General features: G+C 48.6%; 1 protein-coding gene and 1 non-coding gene across 6 annotated transcripts in view; one reads left to right on the top strand and one right to left on the bottom strand.

Annotated features, from left to right (window-relative positions):
* The first annotated feature begins 4,840 nt into the window (after positions 1 to 4,840).
* LOC114228496 (small nucleolar RNA SNORA16B/SNORA16A family) lies at positions 4,841 to 4,964 on the top strand. Its single transcript, XR_003614648.1, has one exon. It is a non-coding gene; the product is annotated as a small nucleolar RNA SNORA16B/SNORA16A family (small nucleolar RNA).
* A 5,375-nt stretch (positions 4,965 to 10,339) lies between these two features.
* ILF3 (interleukin enhancer binding factor 3) overlaps positions 10,340 to 24,037 on the bottom strand; it is a 33,043-nt gene continuing 19,345 nt past the window's right edge. The window contains exons 5-20 of one of the 5 annotated variants that reach the window (XM_054717436.1): positions 21,930 to 22,077; positions 20,471 to 20,562; positions 19,987 to 20,082; positions 19,231 to 19,342; positions 18,711 to 18,808; positions 18,027 to 18,138; positions 17,814 to 17,924; positions 17,283 to 17,482; positions 16,747 to 16,914; positions 16,160 to 16,285; positions 15,877 to 16,053; positions 15,623 to 15,776; positions 15,421 to 15,474; positions 12,015 to 12,110; positions 10,981 to 11,109; positions 10,340 to 10,572 (exon numbers count right to left, since the gene is read on the bottom strand). In XM_054717436.1, coding sequence (XP_054573411.1) covers positions 10,436 to 10,572; positions 10,981 to 11,109; positions 12,015 to 12,110; positions 15,421 to 15,474; positions 15,623 to 15,776; positions 15,877 to 16,053; positions 16,160 to 16,285; positions 16,747 to 16,914; positions 17,283 to 17,482; positions 17,814 to 17,924; positions 18,027 to 18,138; positions 18,711 to 18,808; positions 19,231 to 19,342; positions 19,987 to 20,082; positions 20,471 to 20,562; positions 21,930 to 22,077 — 2,010 coding nt within the window. In that variant the 3' untranslated portion in view covers positions 10,340 to 10,435. Of the gene's footprint in view, positions 10,573 to 10,980; positions 11,110 to 11,750; positions 12,111 to 13,597; positions 14,997 to 15,420; positions 15,475 to 15,622; positions 15,777 to 15,876; positions 16,054 to 16,159; positions 16,286 to 16,746; positions 16,915 to 17,282; positions 17,483 to 17,813; positions 17,925 to 18,026; positions 18,139 to 18,710; positions 18,809 to 19,230; positions 19,343 to 19,986; positions 20,083 to 20,470; positions 20,563 to 21,929; positions 22,078 to 24,037 lie in introns of those variants that run through there. The other 4 variants (XM_008158049.3, XM_028134705.2, XM_028134707.2 and 1 more) reach the window with 4 other exon arrangements.

Raw genomic sequence — 24,037 nt, forward strand, 5'->3', positions numbered from 1 at the left:
CCCATCTCACCCAGTCCCACCCCACCAGCCACCTTCTAATTAATTTCCTTTCAATGTGCACGAATCCATGCACCAGGCCACTAGTATTTCAATAAAAATGGAGGAGAGAGAAATCTCTCAGTAATATGAAAAAAGATTAGAAGATGACATTTACATTTTATATATCTTACTACAGTAATATATATATATATGAATAAAAACATGTACACTAACAAAAAAGTCAAAAACAAAGAAAAATTTGAAAACAGGAGTTTAGCCTAGCCAGTGTAGCTCAGTGGTTGGGTGTCGACCCAGGAAGCAAGAGATCTCTGGTTCAATTCCTGGTTAGGGCACAGGCCCGAGTTCTGGGCTCAATCTTCAGTAGGGAACTGCAGAAGGCAGCAGATTGATGATTTTCCTCTTTCTCATTGATGTTTCTTGCTATCCCTCTCCCTTTCTCTCTCTAAAAGTCAAAATTAAAAAAAAACAAAAACACACACACAGGAGTTTAATAAGCTTTACTTATTATTCAACTTTATTTTTTAAAAATATATTTCATTGATTTTTTACAGTGAGGGATAGAGAGTTAGAAACATCGATGAGAGAGAAACATCGATCAGCTGTCTCTTGCACACTCCCTACTGGGGATGTGCCCGCAACCAAGGTACATGCCCTTGACCGGAATCGAACCTGGGACCCTTGAGCCCGCAGGCCGACACTCTATCCACTGAGCCAAACTGGCCTCGGCTTATTATTCAACTTCAAATAAATAGATTTATTTAAAGTATTTTTCAGCAAAATATTTTTTTAAATAGATTTTTATTGATTTCAGAGAGGTAGGGAGAGGGAGAGAGACAGAGACAGAGAAACATCAGTGAGGAAAGAGAATCATTGATTGGCTGCCTCCTGCACACTCCACACTGGGAATCAAGCCTGCAACCTAGGAATGTGCCCTTGGACGGAACTGAACCTGAGACCCTTCAGTCCGAAGGCCAACGCTCTATCCACTGAGCCAAACCAGCCAGGGCTCCATGTAATTCTTAATGTGAATTTCTCTTATTCCCAGTGAGGTTTGGGTTCCCAGTGAAGTTTGGCATCTATTCTTCATTCCCACCTTTTTAAAAAATATATTTTAGCCGAAACCGATTTGGCTCAGTGGATAGAGCATCAGCCTTCGGACTGAAAGGTCCCAGGTTCGATTCCGGTCAAGGGCATGAACCTTGGTTGCAGGCACATCCCCTGTGGGGGGTGTGCAGGAGGCAGCTGATCAATGTTTCTCTGTCATCGATGTTTCTAGCTCTCTATCCCTCTCCCTTCCTCTCTGTAAAAAATCAATAAAATATATTTTAAATTTAAAATATATATATTTATATATATAATATTGATTTTTTTTTTTTAAAGATTTTTAGAGAGAGAGAGGGAATGAGAGAAACATTGATGTGAGATAGCTGCCTCTTGGACATCCCCTACCAGGGATGGAGCCCGAAACCCATCAAACGGACAATCTTTTGTGCATGGGACAAAGCCCAACTAACTGAGCCACACTGGCCAGGGCCACTCCTATCTTCTTGAAAGCCTGTCTTCCTAATGCTTTTTTGGTCTCATTCTCCTAATTTTCAAAAGTTAGTTTTAGTTCATACAAATAATAATAATAATACGATGATGATTAACAGCCAACACTAATGGAGCAGGTGCCAGTATGTGCAGGTGTCTGGTAAGCTCTACCCTATCATTGCATCATTTGACCTCAGTACAATGAGGTGGGTATTATTTTCATCCCCATTTTATGAATAAAGAAAATGAGGCAGAGTCATTTACTGGCTTGCTCATGGTCACATGGCCAATAATCAAGGAACAGGAATTGAAATCTAGTCCTGTGTGAGCCCTTTGAACTCACCCTCTTATACAACTTCTTTTTTTCTGTGGGAGAAGGCAGTATTAGGGATTGTAGAACAGAGAAGGGGTGCAAAGGATACAGCCAGGACAACCTGAGAGGGAGGATTCAGGGTCTGACACTTAGAAATCAGGGGACTTTAGTCTGGTGATTGCCACTTGAGTTTGTTTCTTAATCTTTAAATGGAGACAGAGGCCTGGCCAGTTTTGCTCAGTAGATATAGTATTGCTCTGCAGACTGAAGGGTCTCGGTTTCAATTCCAGTCAAGGTCATGTACCTTGATTGCAGGCTCCATCCTTAGCCCTGGTTGGGGAACGTGTGGGAAGCGACCAATTGATGTGTCTCTCTCATTGATGATTCTCTCTGTCTTTCCCCCTCCCTTCCACTCCCTCTATAAATCAATGGAAAAATATCCTTGGATGAGGTTTAAGAAAGGAGGGGCAGAGGGGTCATTATGAAGTAAGTACGGCTTGGCACACAGTAAATGCCCAAATATATGCATGAATATATATGCAATAAATATCATGGAGCACTCACTCTGTGTCAGACACTGTCCTCACTGCTGGCAGCGTAGCCGTGAACAAGCAAAAATTCATGCTCTGACCCAGTTGGTATTGCTCAGTGGTTGAGCATCAACCTATGAACCAGGAAGTCATGGTTCAGAAATAAAAATTATCCTATATAATAAAAGGCTAATATGCAAATAGACCAAACAACAGGAACAACTGAACAACTGGTCACTATATGTGCTGACCACCAGGGGGCGTGTGCAGAACATGGTGGGTGTAGGCCGTGGCAGGATGTGGAGCAGGTGAGTGGGGGCTCCAGACCAAGGCAGGGTGCCGGTTGCTGTCATCAGGGCAAGCCTTTGGTAGTTACTAAAAATTCTTTGCTCCTGTGCCACAGTCCCGCCCAGCATTTGCACCCGCAGCCGGTGCCGGAGCCGCAGCTTGCACCACTGTCGGTTTTGATCACTCGGTGCCATCAGTGGGTGCAAGAGGCAGCTGCTGGCCCATTCGCCCCAGAGGGTTTCTCCCCCTCCCCCTGCTCCTGAGGGGTAATCAGGGCAGCAGCTGCCACTTGCACCTGCTGATGGCGCCGGCCCGCTTGTGCCCACTGCTGGTGCCGGCCCCAATCGCTCTGCGCCATCAGCGAGGCAAGTGGGGCCAGCGCCATCAGCACCTGGGAGCGGCAGCAGCAGGAGCAGGGCTGCTGACAGACAGGGGACTGGGGGCTGTGGCAGGAGGGGCTGGGCAGGGGTGCAGAGGATGGGCTGAGACCCGCCCCTGTGCTTACCACAGTCTTGTGGCCCACAGTTCCTTTCAAGGTGCATGAATTCATGCACTGGGCCCCTAGTATATATATATTATCCATGCCCAAGAGTGACAAACAAAAAAATTATTAATGCATATCATATCTTAGGTGGTGAAGAATGCTGAAGAATAGAGAGCAGGGAGAGAAGGAGTTGGAAGGTGAATTTAAATAGGGTTGGCCTGGCCAGCATGGCTCAGTGGTTAAACATCGACCTATGAACCAATTCCCGGTCAGGGCACATGCCTGAGTTTGGGGCTCAATCCCCAGTAGGGGGTGTGCAGGAGGCAGCTAATCAATGATTCGCTCTCATCATTGATGTTTCTATCTCTCTCTCCCTCCCTCTCTGAAATCAATAAAAAATGATTTTTTAAAATTTCTTTATTAAGGTATTACATGTGTCCTTATTCCCCCATTACTCCCCCCTCAACCCTCCCATTCATGCCCTTACCACCCTGTTGTCTGTGTCCATTGGTTAGACTTATATGCATGCATACAAGTCCTTTGGTTGATCTCTCCCCCTTAACCTTCCCTTAGGTTTGACATTCTGTCTCTGGATCTGTTTTTGTTCATCAGTTTATGTTGTTCATTATTTTCCATAAATGAGTGAGAGCATGCAATATTTATCTTTCTCTGCCTGGCTTATTTCACTTAGCATAATGCTCTCCAGCTCCATCCATGTTGTTGCAAATGGTAAGAACTTCTTTTTTACTGCAGCGTAGTATTCCATTGTGTAGATGTAACAGTTTTTTAATCCACTCATCTGCTGATGGGCACTTAGGCTGTTTCCAAATCTTAGCAATGGTGAATTGTGTTGCTATGAACATAGGGGTGTGTATATCCTTTCTGATTCGTGTTTCTAGTTTCTTGGGATATATTCCTAGAAGTGGGATCATATTTATTTTTATATATTTACCTTAACTAGAATTGAACCCAGGATGCTTTAACCAGTAAGCAAACCAGCTATGGCAATAAAAAATTATTTTAAAAATTTCTTAAGATAAAAAATAGGATGGTCAGGATCAGACTCACTGAAATGGTGACATTTGAGATAAGGCCTGAAGGACATGAGAGAAGATCCATGATGGGAACTGAGAGCATTTCATGCAGTGGAAATAATGAGAGCAAAGTTCCCGAGGTGGGAATGTGCCTGGATTGCTTGTGGCGCATCGGGTAGGTCAGTGTGGCTGGAGGGAATGAGGGAAGGAGAAGATGAGGAGCTGGAGGTCAAAAGAGAGGCCCCCCAGGTCCTCTGGTTGTGTTGAGAACTTTGGCTTTCATCTGAGCTAGATGGGTGGGATGTGGAGCGAGGCGGTCTCTTTCTATCACCAAGAGGTAAAGTAGGGTGTGGAAGTGGGGTGTAACCGAGGTTCAGTGGCATTGAGGTTTCTGTGCCATTCAGTAGGGAGGGCTAGGGGCGCCATGAGGTCTCCCCTTGAGGAAGTGCTGGGAAGGAGACTTCAGCACGCTGGACAGCGCCTGAACGTTGCCTGGAGATCAGGGAAGCGGCCTAGATGGGGGTGGAGCGTGCGAAGGCGCCCTATTAGAAGCTACACTCATGGCCCAGTGTCTCCCAAAAGGTATGTCCACGTCCTAACCGCTGATGCCTGTGAATGTGACCGTACTTATAGGGTCTGTGTAGATAGAAGCTACACTCATGGCCCTTTTGGAAGCTGCAGCTCGTCCATAAAGCTCCTGCGGTCAAAAGGAGTCCAGAGTGAGTTTTCCTTGGTCGCTGTTCTGTTCCGTAACTGATTTGCAACATTTCAGGAAAACAGTTCAAAAAAACAGAAGCGGCGCGCTGTGAGCACCAGATGGGAACGTGCAGGGGCGGGGCCTATGAAAGGTCCTATTAGAATTGCTTGTGATGACATAAAGCGAGGGGGCGTCACTGGGCAGGGCCTGTAAAAGGATTCGATTGGGGCTGGGGCTGTTGATAGGGTTTGGAAGGGGCGGGTGGCGTGTACCGGGCGGGTCTAGGGGTGGTTTTGAAAGGGCTGTTTGCAGAAGTGGGGCTAAGGCCGGTTTCTGCGCCCAAGTGGAGGCCTGCGCATCATCACAGATGCATAACCAGATTCAGGGACGCTCAGATCCCTCAATTTCTTACAAGAGCCCCTCAAATTGGTTACTAGGTGGTTGGCCTTAAGAAGCCGGTACTTTGATGTCTCAGGACTCATAAGTGCAGGAGTTGGATTTCTGGGCAAGGAATGGGGAATCCCTGAACTCTGAAGTGGGCTTTTCAGATACCTCTAACATTGAAATAGGGGTCCCAGGTTTATCCATCCGGGGGCACAACTGTTATTTTTGTCCCTCCCCTTCCCCAAGCCCAGCTGCCAAGAGGCTGAATTTACATGTCAGCTTCTTGGGAGACAATGGGAAGACCATGGACAGGACTTGGAACCTTTGGGTAATGACCTCATGGCCACTCCCTAGCCCTGTGGTCGGCAAACTGCGGCTCGCGAGCCACATGCGGCTCTTTGGCCCCTTGAATGTGGCTCTTCCACAAAATACCACGGCCTGGCCGAGTCTATTTTGAAGAAGTGGCGTTAGAAGAAGTTTAAAAAATTTGGCTCTCAAAAGAAATTTCAATTGTTGTACTGTTGATATTTGGCTCTGTTGACTAATGAGTTTGCTGACCCTAGCCATTCCTGCTTGTGTCCTCCCCCCCCCCCCCCCCCCACACACACACACACAGTGAGGGGAAGAACTGTGAGCCTGGGCTCCTCCCTTCCTTATATCCTGAGGCAAGGCAATGCCCCTTGCCAGGCCAGTCTGCTGGTCTGGGACATTGTTTTAACCTATCCTGGGTCTGTGAGCTTTCTTTACCAAGTCCAGTGGACTCTGCCAACCAAATCCCCCTGAACCTCACAGCTTGGAATTTCCAGAACTCAAGCCTCATTCCTGATCTGTTGCCCTCATTCTCACCTCTCCCACACACGTATTCTCTGCCCAAGTCAAAAGGACTGTTCTGAAGCTTGACTTAATCTGGGGTCTTCCCAGGTCAGAATCCTTCCATAGCTCCCAATTATTGTCAGGATAAAGGTTAGAATTCCTCTGGCTGGCTGTCAAGGCATTGCACTGGGTGCCCCTGGCTGACCCAGCAACATTTCTTTTTGCAATCAAAAAGCGTTACCCACCTGAGTTCAGCTCCTTTAAGTCTATTCCCACCCCCCAACTGAAATTTTGTTGCCTCTGCATGGCATACCTTTCTCTTTCCCTCCCCAACACCCCCCTGGTCTCAGTTCAAGCATCCCGTCTCACTTGAAACACAAACGCCTTTCCTGACCCTTCCTGCCCATAGGGAACAGGGTCCTCTTGGTGCCTAGAAGCACCATGAGGGCTGGGACCAACTCTGCTCCCAAAGTTCCAGCATCCAGTGCAGGAGTGATACATAAACCAACATCCAATAAATACATGTTGAGTGAATCACAATGAACAAAGAAGTTTCCATTTATTCCAAAATGGGTTAGAATGAGCATCTGGGCCAAAAAGGCTTGCAGCAAAGGGCACACAGTCAGCATGGGGCTCACATCCGGAGACTGAATCTCAGCTGACAGCCCAGCTGCACAGGGCCAGGCCTCAGGGGCAGGGCAGCTAGGTGGTAACTTTCAGGTCAGACTGGAACCTAGCCCAGACGGACATGAGGCCCAGTGACTGCCAATCTCGAGGTGGAAATCCTGGATCTGGATCCTATTACTGCTCAGAGGTCCCCTTTAGTCCTAAGTCCCCAGTCCCCAACAATCCCCATGCTATCAGTCCCAATTTCTGGAAAGGCCCTGCCCCTCCCTCATAAGACACGTTGACCCACCATGCCTGTGTCCAGCTTTCCCATGTGGTTTGGTCTCCTTTCCCGAGCCCTCTGGAGTGTTGTGTCCAGTCCCAGAGCACTGACAACCCCCCAGCCCCCGGCCTATTCACCAAGCACCCTATCTGATCAACTTGCTGAGTAAGCATGTGGGCGCTGGTCCTTCCTGCTCATGTTCCTGGTCATCTTTGCTGGTGACTGCAAGATGCATGACACTCCTCCAGCTGTATATGGATCTAAGCATCTCCACCATAGGCCAGCTCTGTTGCCCACTATGGCCCTGGCCGATGAGTTGAAGCAGCTCAGTGAGGCCCTTCTCTAGGCTGGCTTCCTGGGCAACAGGCTTGGGAAGGCCTTCATCAGCTTTGAGTGGGTGATGCACCAGCAACAAGGTCTTCATGCTCAAGGTGGGTTACATCTTCCTGAGCCCCGCCTCCTGGAGTAGCAGGTCCTGAGGGCTGGGATACTGCAGTTGGCCTCATGCATCACCAGGCCATCAGTACCAATGAGGTCCCCAAGTAGTATTAAAGTGCCAAGGGATCTGGGCTCATGAGCTGTCCCCTCAGGACAGATACACTGTGCTGCAAATATGCTGCTGCCTCAGTGTTGTCCAGACCTGACCATGGTGATCCTGGCTGTGGCTGAAACTCCCAGGGTTGTGCCAGCAGCCCAGTGGGTGAAACCTTCACCTCACTCTATAGTGGGCTGAACAGTGTCTCCCAAAAGGTATGTCCACATCCTAACCGCTGATGCCTGTGAATGTGACCGTACTTATAGGGTCTGTGTAGATAGAAATAAGGATCTTGAAATGAACTCATCCTGGATTAGAGTGGGCACTAATTCCAATGATTTGTGTCTTTGTTTTTGTAAGAGGAAGATTTGAGGCAGACTCATATTCATACATTGGAATATGGTAGTGGTCTCTGCTTGGGACACTGATGTGAGGAGACCTGTGTCAACAAGAAAGGTCCAGCCCTAATCAGTCTGGCTCAGTGGATAGAGCAGGCGTCCTCAAACTACGGCCCGCAGGCCACATGCGGGTGTTTTTGCCGTTTTGTTTTTTTTTTACTTCAAAATAAGATATGTGCAGTGTGCATAGGAATTTGTTCCTAGTTTTTTTTTTAAACTATAGTCCAGCCCTCCAACGGTCTGAGGGACAGTGAACTGGCCCCCCGTTTAAAAAGTTTGAGGACCCCTGGGATAGAGCGCCGGCCTTCCGACTCAAGGGTCCCAGGTCCGATTCCGGTCAAGGGCATGTACCTTGGTTGCGGGCACATCCCCAGTAGGGGGTGTGCAGGAGGCAGCTGGTCATGTTTCTCTCTCATCAATGTTTCTTTTTTTCTTTAAATATATTTTATTGATTTTTTTACAGAGAGGAAGGGAGAGGGATAGAGAGTTAGAAACATTGATGAGAGAGAACCATCGATCAGCTGCCTCCTGCACACCCCCTACTGGGGATGTGCCCGCAACCAAGGAACATGCCCTTGACTGGAATCGAACCTGGGACCCTTCAGTCCGCAGGCCAATGCTCTATCCACTGAGCCAAACCAGTTAGGGCTCATCGATGTTCCTAACTCTCTATCCCTCTCCCTTCCTCTCTGTAAAAAAATCAATAAAATATATTTAAAAAAGAAAAAAGAAAAAGAAAGGTCCAGAGTTTGAAGGCATTTGGCAGGTGATTTCTGAGTGATGCAGGCTCTGTCCAAAGCCCGTATCCTGTCATCACAAACACAGGGTCCCAATGATGTCGCATGGGTCTTTTTCCCAGCCCCTGCACATGTCTGGGAGAGGAGTTGGGGTGAATACCCACCCTCAGGTCTGTCTCCTCTCTCCACTCGTACACATACTTGAGGGATCCCAAGGCACTTCAGGCTGACCACAATGTTCACACTGTTGGCCACCTCTTGACTGGACTTCACAGGGCCCCTCTCCCTGACCTGGACCACTTGGTATCTAGGACCGCCTCTGCTGCAGCAGAGAGCAAACGTTTTCCAATGTTTTCGTTTTTAGTGCAGAATATCTTTTTCACCTCTCCAAGAAAACAAGTCTTCATCCTCTGAAGGCACACTGGAGTTTCTGCCTCGGCTGAGTGATCCTGCATCAAGAATGGTTCACACTTCTCCCAGTACCCATGATTAACAAGCCCGGGAGGACAAAGAGCTTAGGCCGTGAACAGTGCCTGGGTCTGAGAGGGTGAAGAGGCAGCAGGTCGACAGGAGTCCCTGCAGAGGGCAGTCCGGGCCTTGTCTGCCCACAGGGCTCTTCCCAGACAGGCCACCCCGAGTTGAGAAGGGCTGCTTGGGGGAGGGTTCCTCCACCTCCACACTGCTGATGTGTAAGTGTAGGATGTTCTGCAGCACTGGCTTCTATCCACTATGCGACAATGTCTCCCAAGCACTACAAAATAGCCTGCGATTGAGAAACAGTGCTACAGAGAAGCCCACCTGTGCACTGTGAAATTCTCGGTAGAGGTGCCACAAAGCGCCACCCCAACACAGATGATCCCATCTGGGGGTGCCTCAGCCAGATTTCAACCAGGCTTTTTCAAATTAGGTTCTATGTACCAAACTTAATCCATGGTGACTTCAAATTGCACTTATACTACACCTAGAATTAATGGAGCATAAAACAAAGCATGCTGAATTGTGGGAGCATGGGCCACTAGGCTGCTATGCAGACACTAGGGGCTGTGGAGCTCGCTGGGACATAGGGGCTACAAGATTCCAGGTAACTGGTTGCTGGCCCTGACCAACTCAGTCAAGATGTCTATAAGCCTGGAGGTAGCCACTACACCCTCTGGTGAACAGGGACCATCCTGCCACATGTGCCCCACTTTCCAGTGCTGGAAACAGAGTGGAGGAACCTGTCCATCGCACTCCTGGAGGGTCAGACATCCAGGCCTATGACGGCAGTTTTTTTCTTTTCTTTATTTGTCTACATTCAGCTGAATTCAAATGTACTGCCTGAATGATCCAGACATACAAAAACCCCACTCTTTCCCACTGTTTTTTAAAATAAAATCTTCACTTATAAAACTGAAACACTAAAGCATTAAAATACAGAAAGCTCGTTTAACTCACTTCACAAAAGCATTAACAGATGAGGTATCCCTTCTGTAACTATTTCAAGACAAACTGAGTTAACACTAACACCAATTGTAAATAGACAGAGGGATACTGAACTGTAAGAACTCAGAAAATTCTACTCGGACAAAGTTGTAATGGCAACTAACAAACCACTGAAGACGTGGAGTCCCAAACACGGCTAAATATGGGTCACAGAACGGGTCACAGAGTGACCAGCTGCACCTCACAACACAGCAACGTGGACAGGGTAGGGCAAGAGGACCCAGAAGGGCCGCAGACATGTTAACTGTGATGCATAAAACTGAATCTTACAACGAGGAGGGGTAAGTGCAGAAGGTACAAATCTTCACCCTCAGGGCTTTATCTGTACTGGTAGTTCATGCTGTGGTCTGCGTTCCTGCCGTAGCCTCCCTGTGATGACTGGTAAGAGCTGGGAGGGCCGCTGTAATTCTGGCTGGACCCCGGGGAGTTGTAGTTCGATTGTGATGAGTAGCCTCCTGAAGGAAAAAGGGGGTGGGGATCAGCCCAGTCACAGAGGTGTCAGCAGTGGAAGCTCTAACTGGGGCTAAGCACCAGGCTCTTATTTGGCTCTCAGTATTGCCAGCATTTCTTCATGTAGGTGGCAAAATTTAGGGTATGGCAATTTCTGGATCTCTGGTTCTAAAAGCCAAGAAACCAAAAGCCAAAAGCATGCCTGTCGCTGCTTGCATAGGGCCCCATCTACCCCGTCTCCCGCTTTCTGTTCTGCCACACAGAGAAGCCAAGAGGCACCTGTCACTGTGGCCCTGCCCAGGCTATCTGCCCAAACCAGGCCACACCCATCCTCACAGCCTCTGCCTGTGTGGCTCTGGGGACCCCCGGGGACCCCCCCTCCCATGCTGTACCATCTGCTGCTCCAGGCCCACCTTGTTTGCCTTGGTACGAGGAGCCGCCCCCAGAACCTCCTCCGTAGCCCCCATGTGACCCTGGGTTGTAGGACGACCCGCCTGAACCGTAGCTGTTCCCGCCGCTTCGGCCTCCGCTACCACTGTAGTCTGGGGGAAGAGAAGACAGTGTGGTTAAAGGGCGTTGTGCTGCAGCCCTGGATGCGGCAGACTTTTGGCCAAGACCCTGGACCTGTGCAAATTTCCGTCTTGACTGCTTAAATTTGGCACAGGTCAGTCTCACCAAACTGCTTGGGGCTATCTGGAATCCATGCCCTGAATTGTCCTGATCACATTCTGAAGCCAAGTTCCATCCTACTTTCCCACCTGCTCCTCCAACCTAAGCTTCCCAGCAGTCCAGGAATTGCAGAGCTAGGCCAAGTCCCGGCCCTGCTACTGGGTGTCCCATCACAAACCACAGTATTCCTACCCTTCCCCCGTGGGGCCATTGACACAGTGCAGCCCACCAGTTCTGTGCATGAGGTGGAGGGAGAGATGGAGCACAGAATAACTCACGCTCTTATAGGGGCTGGATGCAACTTTTCTCCACAGGTCACCTCGAAGTGGCTAGCCCAGACTCCGACTCCACCCTTGTGCCCCAGTCTCAACCCACAGCCACAGGGGCTTTAGCCTGGGGCCTCTGCCTCCAAGTTTGTCCCAATGCCCACCCTGAGGCCAATGCCTCCAACTTTTCAGTCCCCAGCCAGAGGTGGGACAGTATTGAGTTTCTGGGGGACTGGATGCCAACTCACTGAATTTGCTCTCGTAGCTGTAGTCGGAGCCGCCCCCGCCCCCGGGGGAGCTGTAGGAGTTGGAGTAGTAGTTGCCTTGGCCGTGACTATAGCCTTTCTGCTTGCCCTGCGGGGGGCCATAGTTGCTGTACTGGCTCTGGTTGTAGGACTGCTGCTGGCCTGGGTGGGGCTGGTAGCCTGAGCCGTAGGAGGGTTTCTGCTGGCCCCCATGTGGCTGTTTCTTCCCAGCATGTTTCGGGGGCACTGGGGAGCTGTAGTTGTCACCTTGGTAGTAGGAGCCGTAGCCGGAGGAGCCACCACCGCCCCCGCCGCCGCCACTGCCAGCATTCCCAGAATGCCCTCCATTGCTGTAGAACTGACCTAAACAGGAAGGCATCCAGTCAGGTGGAGGCTCAGGTAAATAGAGTGGGAACAGAGGAGTAGGGAGGGAAGGTCGAAGCTGTGGGTCCTGAAGGCTGACCCAGAAGCCTGCTGCTCAGGTGGGGGCAGAGTGAGAGGCAGGAGAGCAAGGAGCAGAAGCTCCAGTCCCTAAAGCAGCCTGGTCTGGGCTGGCCCAGCCTTCAGCTCCACTCACCCATTAGCTGATGACAATGGATCTTTGCCAAGCAGCGGCACGGCAGCACGCTGAGAGCAGCTTTTGCAGCGGATGTCAACGTTACAATGAGATGGGCTCCGAGTGCAGGATGACATTCACAACTAGCTGACTGCTACCCAGATGTCCCCAACGATGACAGGAAAAGCAAAGCCCAGAGAAGCAACCAGCCCTCCCCTGCTGTGCTGGGAAGAGGCTTGGCAGTCACAGGCTTGGGTGACCCTAAGAAATGCTCTTTAACGAGGTCCCTGACATTGGTGTCATTCTTAGAAGACCAACTGGTCTTGACCTGGTTCGAGGAGAACCAGGAATGGACACTTAAGCCAAATGTCTGGGACTCCTCCCTGATGGGATTTATGCAAACACATGCCTTAAGGAGCAATTCCACAGCCTCCAGGGGAAAGAAGACTAAGGCTGGAATCAGAAGATCCAAGTGGTCCCCCAGAGGGCACCTCATTGTTCCCAGCACAGCTGCTGGGCTCAGGCAGGACTGAGCAGCAGGACTGACAAGCGTGCAGCAAGCCGCCACATTCTCAGGCTCAAGGGCGGAGAATGTCACAGAGCTCCCCCACTTCTGGTCATTAGGTAAGGACCCCTCAGAACACTGTTTGTCAAGGTATTGCTCTCAAATGGACGGCGGGAGATGGGTCAGCTAAGGCGTGGGGAACAGGGAGAAGATGGGTCCTATGGACTGCTGTCCATCCTGGCTGGGCAGTGTCCAGTGCTCCCGCAGGGACAGTGGAGCTCCTGGGTTCCTAGAGCAGGTAGGCCTGGGCATGCCTTTGCTGGTTAGCTGTGCCTCTGTCCACAGATGGTTGAGGCTGGTGCTTGGTCAGCCTGGCTATGCCCAGTGTAGGTAGGAGAGGGAGGGGACACTGCCACGCAACCTGTCCTGTTCCATGTAAGGGTCCCTCGTCTTTTGGGTGTATTTGGGAGTCCTCACCAGCCTTCCACCCACTGAAGATGTGCACCCCACAGTGGTGTGCCTTGGGTTGTTTGAACAATAATTTGGATAGAACTGATCTCTGCCATGGGTTTCTTTTCTTCAGGCGGGCAGTCTCCATCCTATACCAACATCCCCATCACAAAGCCAAGGACAAGGATGTGTCCCACAATGAAAGAGAGAAAACACAAGGAGGACAGGACAGGAGGGCCTCTTCAAGTCCCCTCTTAGAACTCTGCCACATAGGCCTACACTGAGTGCCTGCCTCCTCACCCCTCCACAAGCACGGGAATGAATGAAGACGCCAAGTAGTTAGGACTTGTTACTTTAACATGTATTGATTAAAAAAAAATAAAGGAGAGGGGAAGTTTTCAACGTCATTCAGGATTAACTATTTCCTGGTATAAAAAGACATTATTCTCAAACAATAACTTTCTAAAAAAAAATACATCATGCAAAGTTTTAAAAAGTTTCACTGAATGTTTCAAACCTCTGGGAACAAATTATGCAGTAACCGTTTTGACCAGTTTTTGCCTGAATAAACGCAAAATCTTGCAAGTCAACACAGAGGCAGGCTTTGCTGCAAAAAGAACTGCTGACCAGAGATAAAACCAGATTTGTTTCCAGGGACTCCCACCAGGAAAGGGGGGCCTCTGTGTGCCTCTCCACAGGGAGAAGCCACAACCTCAAGCCTGTACCTTAAGGTAAGAAGGGCGGAAGCTTCCAGGGCTTCTGTCGCAGCTGTGCACCCAGCAGTACAGGCCCTACTGAGGTAAGATTTTCACCGGAGAATTGAGCTACATATTAGGCTCTTTCCGCTTGATTATTTTTTAAAAACTCAATTTAAGAAAATTCTAGAATTCCATTCATTTGCAACTGTAATCAGGACTTGCAAAATTCTGCATTATTGACCCCTTAAGCCTGTCTATTTCTTGCACTAAATGATGGAAGCACAGTTTTGATACCTTTGAGAGTTCACCTCTAGCTAAACCAGCCACAGAATGTCGCATCCCCAATCACCCACCAGAGCATTTACAAGAGGCAGGAAAGGTTAACTTTGCACAATATACAATTCCCCAATGTTCCCGTTCCCATTGTTTTACATGCTTATAAAAAAAAAAAAAGAAAAGAAAAAAAAGAAAGAAAAGAAAAAGGAAAAAAAAAGTCGGTTGCTCTGGATTCAGATGTGGTGAAATAGTTTTCAGCACTATCAAAGGCATCAACCAGATTTGGGAATTTGTTAAAAGGTTAAAAATTCATACAAAACCTGCTGTAAATTAAGACAAAGGTAGATTAAAATGCATCATTATCTGTCTCTTAAATAAAGTAATGCTTTCCATAAAAAGCAAAGGTGGGCTTTTGCCTTGATGCTGACCAACGCTGGCTCTAGAATTCTGTGCAATTCTGCACAAAAAATGCATTCTCTGAAAATTGTTTTCCACTTATTGTGAACTTCAATATGACCAAGTTCAAAGGCAAATCACGATAAAAACTGCCATTGTCTTAAATTCTGCAGGCTAAGAGTTTCAGACAAGCTGCGGTGACAAGCCACGGTTGAGAAACCCAGTGAAGCACAGGGGCACAGCACGGACACTTTAGGTTTTGGAGTTCGAGAAAATTGGAGTAAAAAGTTGATTTTGTGTGCAATACTTTTAGATGCTCTAGGAAGACCCAAAATCATGATAGCCGTAGCAGTCTGTGAAAAAGTCACCTACAAAAGGGGGAGACAGAGCAGAGAAAAAAAATTAGAATTCTTTTGAAAAATGGCACAGAGCGCCACATTTGAAATTCATGTTTTAGATTTCTCTGCTCCTGTAACCCCCCAATGAAGGCTCCTTCTCAAGACAAGAGCTGTGCATTGTCAGGAAAAGTATATTCACAGGACTGGTGCTTCGTTCACATGGCTTAAAGCAGAGAAATTTAAAATTTTTTACTTTTAAGGTACTTTCAAGTCACACAGTGTGTTAACATTTACAGAGTAAATCACACTTTTGCAGGATGGGGAGGGTGGGGGCCTTGAGGACCACCTGATCTAATCACTGAGGATGGGTGTGGGCCACCCTGACCTAACTCAGGCATGGGAGCTACACTGCAGCTTCTTCCCAAACTCAGACCAAGAGAAATAACACACTTACTGTAGCCAGCTGTTGCCGAGTTGCCTCCATACCCATAGCTGCCATACCCAGCGCCTAGAAAGGAACCGACAGGGTTATCAGGGCTGGAGGCAGGTCTCCTCTGCATCTGCCTCTCCCAGCATCGCAGCTCAACCCTAGGGGCCCCACACACCCCACCCCAGAGAGCAAGACAGGCCCATGGGTCTAGGACAAGGTTCCTCACCAGCATTCATATAGTTTCCATGGTTGGCGCCACCAAATCCTCTTCCTCTACCTCGACCACGGATGCTCCCTCCTCTTCCCCGCCCTCGAAGGTTTGGGGGCGGGGGCACTTCGTTGTGCATGGGGCCTCCCATGCCAAAACCAGGGTTATGTGGCTGGACAGGAAAGAACAGACAAGTTAAATTTGCCTCCCTTTCAGATAACAGAAGAAGGAATTCATGCCTAGCTTAAGCTATTGCAGGGGCAGCCAGTTACCTTAGCAGCAAATTTCAGTCCACCTCTGACAGGCACAGGTGCTCTCTTCTTCTTATTGGCTTCCAGGGAGAGAGGGGCATCAGGAAATAGCTTTTCTAACGCAGCAAGGGCAGCATGTGCTTTTGCCACCTTTTTGTTTGAGCCAGCACCTTGAAACTTCTGTCCATCTACCTCGACCTGGAAGAACAGACACGTGTCAGGGGTGAACCAAAGGCTCCCACTGGGGCAAAGGGACTCTCCAAAGACTCCAGGCCTCCACAGGAACCACTGCAGGATCACTCACCTCCATGACAAAGCGCTTGTCATGGCTGCCACCAGTCTCTGAGATGAGCTCATATTTGAGGCCACGCCTCTTCTCATTAAGTTCCATGACGGGGTTCTTGCCATGCTTGGTCAGGATCGGCCCCTGCTGTTTTATGTTCTCAGGGAAAACAGAAAAAGGGGGAAAACAAAAAACAAAAAACAAACCCAACACACTCAGCCAAGGGCTGTCCAACACGTGGTGGACAGCCACTACCGCATCACAGCCCCCCACTCCATGTACCCTGCTGTCCCACACCACCCTCGCTTCTGAAAATCATCTGCGAGCCTCCCAGCAATAGGATGACCTTCACCTGCACCCTCTTCTTCTGGGAAATGGCCTATCATTGACTGAGGGTAACCCCTGTACATCCCTGAGTGCTAGGTCAACATCAGCAAAGCCTTCTGGGTAGTAGCTCAAAGGCTCACATCCAGTTCCCACTATAGGTTCCTAGACTGGAAGGTGACTCCTTTGGGAGGAAATGATGAGGACCAGCAACCGTCCAGGTTCACAGGACACAGGCTGCCTGCACTACCCTGTTGGGCTATCCAGTGCCCACCATGGCTCACCTCGGTCGTGGGATCCGCAGTAAAGGCAGCAGTGGGGGTCGAAGCGGCTTCTACCACGGGTGGAGGTGCCATGACAGCTGGCTTGGCCTCAGTTTCCTCAGCCGAGTCCTCCCCCTTACTGGAGTCTCTGCCTTCAGCACCAGTAGGCAAGCCCATGTCCTGTAACACCTGGGAGGGAGATCCGCAAGACCCCTGTGAGGGATGGGGCTCAGCATTGGGGCACTCTGAATCAGAAGTTCCTAGGGTGGCACCCAGCAATTTCAGGGTGTTGTTTCCTTTTGCTCCCCACATGCCCAACTATGTGTGGACACCTTCTGCCTGTCAGCCATGCTGACAAAGGCATTCTTGCCACATGTAACTTGACAAACATTAGAAAAATCTAACCATTTCATTGTTTGTATACCCTCCCTAAGCCTCATAGTGTTTGCGCTAGGACTTAAATGGGAGACGACAACTCTGAAAAACCCTAGATGAATAAAGTGTTTTTGCTGTCTGAAGGAAAAGCATGGGTTGGATAATGCCACCAGCTACCGTACCTTAACAGCCACATGCAGCTTGGCAGTCTTTTTGGATGGTCCGGAGGCCTCAAATGAGCTGCCATCTACTTCCACAGACATGGTGAAGATGGGGGCATGGACCGGCCCCGCCTGGGAAACCAGTTTATACTGCAGCCCGGGCTTCAGCTGGTTCAGCCTCATCAGGGCATTCATAGCCTGGGGAGGCTCTGCCTTCTCCTCTAGAGAAAGACCACCAACATCACTCTGAAACATCAGTAAGTTCTGAACCGGGGAGGGAATCACTTCTGATATGGCCTTTCATTAACAGGATATGATGGATTGGGCAGCTGCAAGGCCTTGTCTATGCTGCTCCCAGATACATGCCACCGCTGGGGTCACCAGTAGGGGCACATCCCCCCCACTTGCGTTCTGTACCCATATGATATACTTAACCATTTTAAAGATGACTTAAATATGTCTGAAAAAATTCAGGTGTCTCCCTACATTGTGGTTAACCTTAAATGGAGACAGATGGAAGATAAAAAAAGGCCGAGGAACGGATGCCTGTACCTTTCTTCTGAATCTTCTTCTTCTTTTTGCTGGGAGACTTTTCCTCTCCATCCTCCTCCATTGGGCGTTTCATTGGCGTAATGGCGTAGGTGGTACTGGGGGGGATTTGAACTGAAAGAAGACATCAGGACAGAAGCAGCTAAGAGTCTAGTCTGGTGCTCTGTGAGGGGCTCACAAGGTCACTGCCCAACCTGGAACCCTTGGCAGACTTACCCGTGTAGTCCACTGGGTTTTCATTCTTTGGTTTCTTGGGCATCTTAGAAGGCAGAGGGTCCATACCCAGGACTTTATGCAGCTGGCCAAATGCAGCAAGTCGCAGAGCATGCTGGAAAAGGGGAAGTGGAACAGGAACCTGACTCAGCCGTCCTGTGTGCCTGGCCAAGGTGTGTATGCTTGCTAATGCCTTCTGGAAGGGGCAGGAGCTGAGGGGTTGCTAATGGTCTCCCCTACAATAGCAAGGGGTCCCCCAACAGCCAGGAGAGGGCCTGACTGCCAGGACCCAGCCTTGCTGTGGGGGAAGGCCAGCCTGTGACCACCCGCCTCAAGAGGAATACAGGAGACCCCAATCTGGGGACTGGTTGCCACACGGAGCCACGTGATGGGCCTGCAAGGGAAGGAACCCTGGAAAAGTCTAAATAGCAAATACATCTCCCCACTGAACTCAGTGTCTGAAAACAACACTTGAGCAGGCTGAGGAGCAGGCTACAACCACGCGTGGCGCCAGGGGAAAGAAGCAGCCCAGATTGGGGCGTCCTGTATCAGGCACAATCCCTTCGCCTTCAGTCCCAACCTGAGCCTACTGTCCAGTGGCGACCCTGAGAATACCCAGTAATGGAACTAGAAGCCAGTGATTACAGACTGGGTAAGGGCTCACGGTGGCAATGGCGATGACTATACCTGCGCACTCTGTGTGATATCTTCCCGTTGCTGTCTGTCTAGATGCCCAATAGCATCAGTGGCTTCTTTTTCACAAGGGTCATAAATGCCAGAACCATCTGAAGGCAGGAAACAAGGAAGATATGCAGAGGATTATCGTTTAGTGTCTCGGAAGAGTTGTACTGGCTGAGGGAACCAGATGCGTTACCCCCCGCGCCCCATCCACACCCAGCTCTGGAAAACACGCTGAGCTCGGTGACCCACTCAGCATCCAGCCCATGAGAGAAATAATCCACATGTGTCTCAGAGCAAGGAGCTCACATGGGAGTGGGTCACCAGTGCCCTGGATCCGCCCTGAGTCACAGCTGCGGAGCCGGCACAGGGCTGGATATGATGGTGCAAGAGGGTAGTCACATGCGTTAGCCCTATAGGGACATGGAGCTGCTGCTGCCCTAACCCGGTCAGGGGACCCGCCAGGAAGTGGCCTCAGGGCCTTGATCCCTGTCCTTTTCCTGTAACTTGCAAAGCACAAGGCCCCAACCTGGCATCACGATGCCTGACGCCAGGCACTCCAGCACTCTCCGCAGGGCTTCGCCAGCACCCATGGGTCTGTTGGCTGTGCCGATGGACTTTTCACAGAGAAGCTCAAGGGGCTGAAAGGCAAGAGGGATAGTTAGCCCATGTCTGGGTGGGGTTGGGGGGAGGGGGTTGGCCAATGCTGAGGAGCTGTCACTGTGTATGTGTGAGGAGGGGTTGGCATGGAAAGTCATAGCCATTCAAGTTCACGTCAGGGCTAAGCCAATATAGGACACGTAGAGCAGGGCTCAGCAACTTTTCCTTAAAGGGCCAGACATTCAATCTTTTCAGCCACATTGGCCAGGAGGCCAAGTTAAAGCTATTTTGTAGGTACTTATATTCAAAATTACAAAAACATCCTTAAGGATGTGCTGTAAAACAGGCAGCTGGCCAGAATTGGCCTGTAGGCCTATTTGCTAACTGCTGGCCAAGAGTAGCCACAAAGGCTTCAACATGGAGCTGAGCATGTCACAGTATGTGATAGCCCCCTCCCTAGGCTGAGCTGTGTACCTGGTCAACAGCGATGGGGGTCCTGGTCTTACTTTCACCTTCCACCCAGGATGTGGCATACAGTAGTTGCTCAATAAGCAGCTAGGATGGGGACACATCAGCCACACCCCAAAGGGCCACTCTAGCACCGATACCAGAAGATATTCCTAGGCTATGGAAGAAGGTCCCTGGTACACAATCCCCAGGTGGCCATAGCTAGAAGGTGCCTTACCCATCCTCTTAGAGGACCCCAGGTGGGCACTCGGGTGCACAGGTCCCTCAGGACCCGGATGACAATAACACAAGACTTCAGCCCATTGGCTCTGGCCTAGAGGAACAAAGCACAGGATCTTTACACCAAGGCACCTCCAGAACACAAGGCAAACATGAACAACACAAGTCTCAGGGTGCTACTTTGTCCAGGGTAAAGGATAAACATCCACAACCATCAAGTGTGTGGTTGGCAGTAATGCCACTGTATGGACGACAATAATGTTACTCTTGGCACAAAGCAGCAGCAACCCACCTACTCAGTCACAAGCCTCCTTGGGGGATGGTCAATTGGTTTATGCGTGCTGCATTAGCAACTGCATGCCTGCAGGTGCTAAACTCTGCACGGCATTGGTCAACATTACTGAAACTTTACAGTGCAAGTTAGCCACGTTAAAACTTAGGAATTCTCTACCAAAAGACAAATAGAAGAACAAAATGCAAACCTGGAACCACTTGGCGTGTCGGAGGGACGCCAAGGCAGCAAGGCATTTCTGCCTATCCAGGACGTCCGGGGGGTCGTTGACTGATAGCGTTTCTATTCATGGATGGAATAAGAAGACAAGGCACAGTTTGACCAAGGGGTTTCTGTCAGGTGGAAAGGGGATGTGGCAGCTTCCTAAAGAGTAGTGGAGGTTCCCAGAATCTCAAGTCATCTCTACCCTGGACCAGGGAAGGAGAAGCCAGAGTATGTCAACTCTGCCTAGAGAGGAACTTGCAAAAATTGGAGGCCCCTCCAAAAACAAAAACAAAAACAAAAAATGAAAATACAAGTGGGAAGTTACTCTACAAGGAATAATCCCATAGGGGAGGGAATAGATAGGTGGGTCCTATCTTCTAATAGACTGTTACCATGCTTCCTCCCCATTATCTCCCAATAAATTAGCTGTATTATAATTTTTAATAGAAAAAAAAAACCCCTACAAAAAACAAAAACAAAACAGTGATGGGGGAGTCAAAATGAACTCCCTCACTGCTTCCCACAACAGCCATCCCAAGGCATCTGCAGCAAAGGGGACCACCTCCACCCACCAGGCAGGACTGCCCTAGCCCCAGCCCTTGACAGAGAGAGTCCTGTTGGTCAAAGGTCCAGCTTCCCTAAACTGATAAACTAAAAGGGCTTTGGTAGTTGGATTCAGGTTATCAGAACCAAAGGAATCAAAGAACAGCAACAAGGGTGCTAAGTGTGAGTCCATGCTGCAGCAAAACTGGCGTGTTTGTAGTTTCCGCCCTGTGTGTATCAGGGATTTGGATAAGGCCTGTTCCCTTTATTTGTGGTGTGATGTTTGTGATAAAAAACATTCACACAAGAGGAAAGCCCTGGGAGGACTCTGAGTTGTGAAAGCATTATTAGTGTCTGAGCTTTTATTTTTTGAAAAACCACACAACTGTTTAACTTTGTATCGGCTCTTTGCATTTCACTTTGTATCAGCTCTTTGCATTTCAATTACTGAGCTGATCAAAGCAGCCAATGGAAGGAAGACAAATGAAGAAGCCCTCAGTTCTGCTGCACCACAAGCTGCTAGTACAACTCCATCGTGATGTTTATGCAGAAGCCATCTGGTTGTCTTCCATAATCAAAAAACTGTAACATCACCCTGGACATACTTTTTCAAGGCCATAGAAGAGAATGGCTCAACAGAAAAACCAACTGTAACACTGATGACAGCATTCAAGGATTAAGACAAACCAAAATGGTGCAATCCTCTGAAAAGTGCTACTCACTTTTAGTGCAACTGTTTGATCAAACTCCCAGTACCAAACAGGAGATGTGATCTCAGAGTAAAAGTGGGCAAAGCTACACCAGTATCCTTTTATCAACGCAGTCTAAAACTGAATAGCACATTTGAGTAGTGAGGGAACACCAAGTTTCCAAAGTCCTGCTGGCCTTCTCAGCCTCCCTACCTCCAGCTAATACTTTCTCCATTTCTTCTCTGACAACGGGGGATGTCAGGTGGATAGTCAGGGACAATGGAGGCTCTTTTGTGTTTTTTATCACTATCGCAGCATCATCGACAGATTGGAGTATTTCGTACTTATCTTCTGTAACAGCCTAAAAAAAGAAAATGCAATTTTCAAAATACTTTCTCCTCAAGGGTATCAACACTTCTAGTTAGCCCCACTGGTTATTGCAGAAGACAGGCCAACATCTTGGGGTATGATGAACAGCAGACCCTTCATCTAGGGGGTCAGGACCTCCCTCTAATTGGCAAGGTCTATGGCTATTTTCCGGTACTTCATAGACAAATAAGTGATTTTCATAGGAAGCTTAATAATGCAACATGCAAGAGTTTAGGGTCTGGGAGGAGACGAGAGCGTGAATCCTCATTTTGTCATGTGCTAGTTGCATGACTTTGGACAAATCACTTAATCTAATTATGACTTATTTCTAGCCCTGGCAGGTGTGGTTCTGTTGACTGGGCATTGTCCTGTGCACTGAAAGGTTGATGAGTCAATTCCTGGGTCAGGGCACATTGATGTTTTTCTTTCTCTAAAAAAATCAATTAAAAAGTCTTTAACAAACTCCCAAAACACTGTGGTTTCTAATTTGTAAAATGGGCTTAATGACATGACCTACACCACAAGGCTGCAGGAGGCTTAAACTGGACTCTGCATGGAAAGCTCAGCACGCAGCACAAAGTGAGCATCTAGGCGCCACTATTCACGCACCAGGATGAGCAGCCACCAGTGTGTGGAGTGAAAACAATGTGCAGTGAAATAGTTTGTCATGTGGTGCATATTAAAGCACGTCCTCACTGCAAATGCATGTGTCTATAAGGATGGTCACAACGGTCTGACTTCTGTTTTTTTTAATACCAGTTTACATGCCTTGATGAAGGAAAGTCAAGCTTTTATAATTTTTTAAAAGTATCAAATGTAGGGAAGACAACTGTACTTCCAAAAATCTAAACTGGGGTTTTTGCTCCTCTGCAAGTACTGGCCTTCAGGCCGGATCATTCTGAGAGTGGGGCTGTCCTGTGCACTGTAAGGTGATGAGCAGCATACGCATACCTCCACCCTCTACCCAATAGATGTCAGTAGCACTCTACTCTTCACACTGTGACAACCAAAACTGTCCCCAGAAACTGCCATATATCTCCTGGGTGCGTGCGTGCAAATCTGCCCCAGTCAAAAACAAACAACAACAACAAAACCCCATTCATCTAGTGATGAGACAGGAGGAGGAGCACATATGTGAAGTATGAAAGTGATTCCACCCAAGGTTTCTGGCTTTGAAGAAGAAGGAAGCCTCAGTCATAGAATACAGCAGTGGCCTCTATGTGCTGGGAATGACCCTCCGCTGACACAGCCAGCAAGAAGGCAGGAAACTTAGTCCTGCCACCACAAGGAACCGAATTATGTCAACAACCTGAATGACAGGATACAGTTTCTCCTCTACAGCCCACAGATTTTGGCCCACAGAGACCTATACAGGACTTCTGACCTCCAGAACTGATAGTAAATCTGTGTTGTTTTAAACAAAAAACAAAACAAAAAAGCCACAACCTACCAATCTAAATAAATAAAAATGTAGTTTATTTGCATCTTTCTCTAAAGACCCACTCTTTATATATAAAAAAATTATTCTGCTGCTCAGTTGGTTGAGCATTGTCCCATGCACTGAAGGTAATGCTGGTTCACATGCCTGGGTTCACATCAATGTTTCCCTTTCACATTGATATCTGTCTCTGTCTCTCTCTCCCCTTCTCTAAAAAACATCAGTAAGGAATTTTAAAAAAAGTCCTTCCTTTAGAAACATTTTCATCAGCTTAATTTTCTTCAAATAATATGCTTTTAATAGACAAGGATAAAGTTAACTTAAAATTACTTACTACTAAAACAGAAAAGCTAGGGTTTCATCTTAAATAGCACCCCAGAATTACCTACTGCACTGCATTCACTCCACATTTCAATTCTGCCCTTTGTCCTGAATTCCAAATTGTCAGTCACATGGGAAAGAATGCAACCAACTGATGTTCCCTCTCACATCAATGCACACCCCCACCCCTAAA

This window comes from Eptesicus fuscus, chromosome 6 (assembly GCF_027574615.1).
Source record: "Eptesicus fuscus isolate TK198812 chromosome 6, DD_ASM_mEF_20220401, whole genome shotgun sequence".
NCBI lineage: Eukaryota > Metazoa > Chordata > Mammalia > Chiroptera > Vespertilionidae > Eptesicus > Eptesicus fuscus.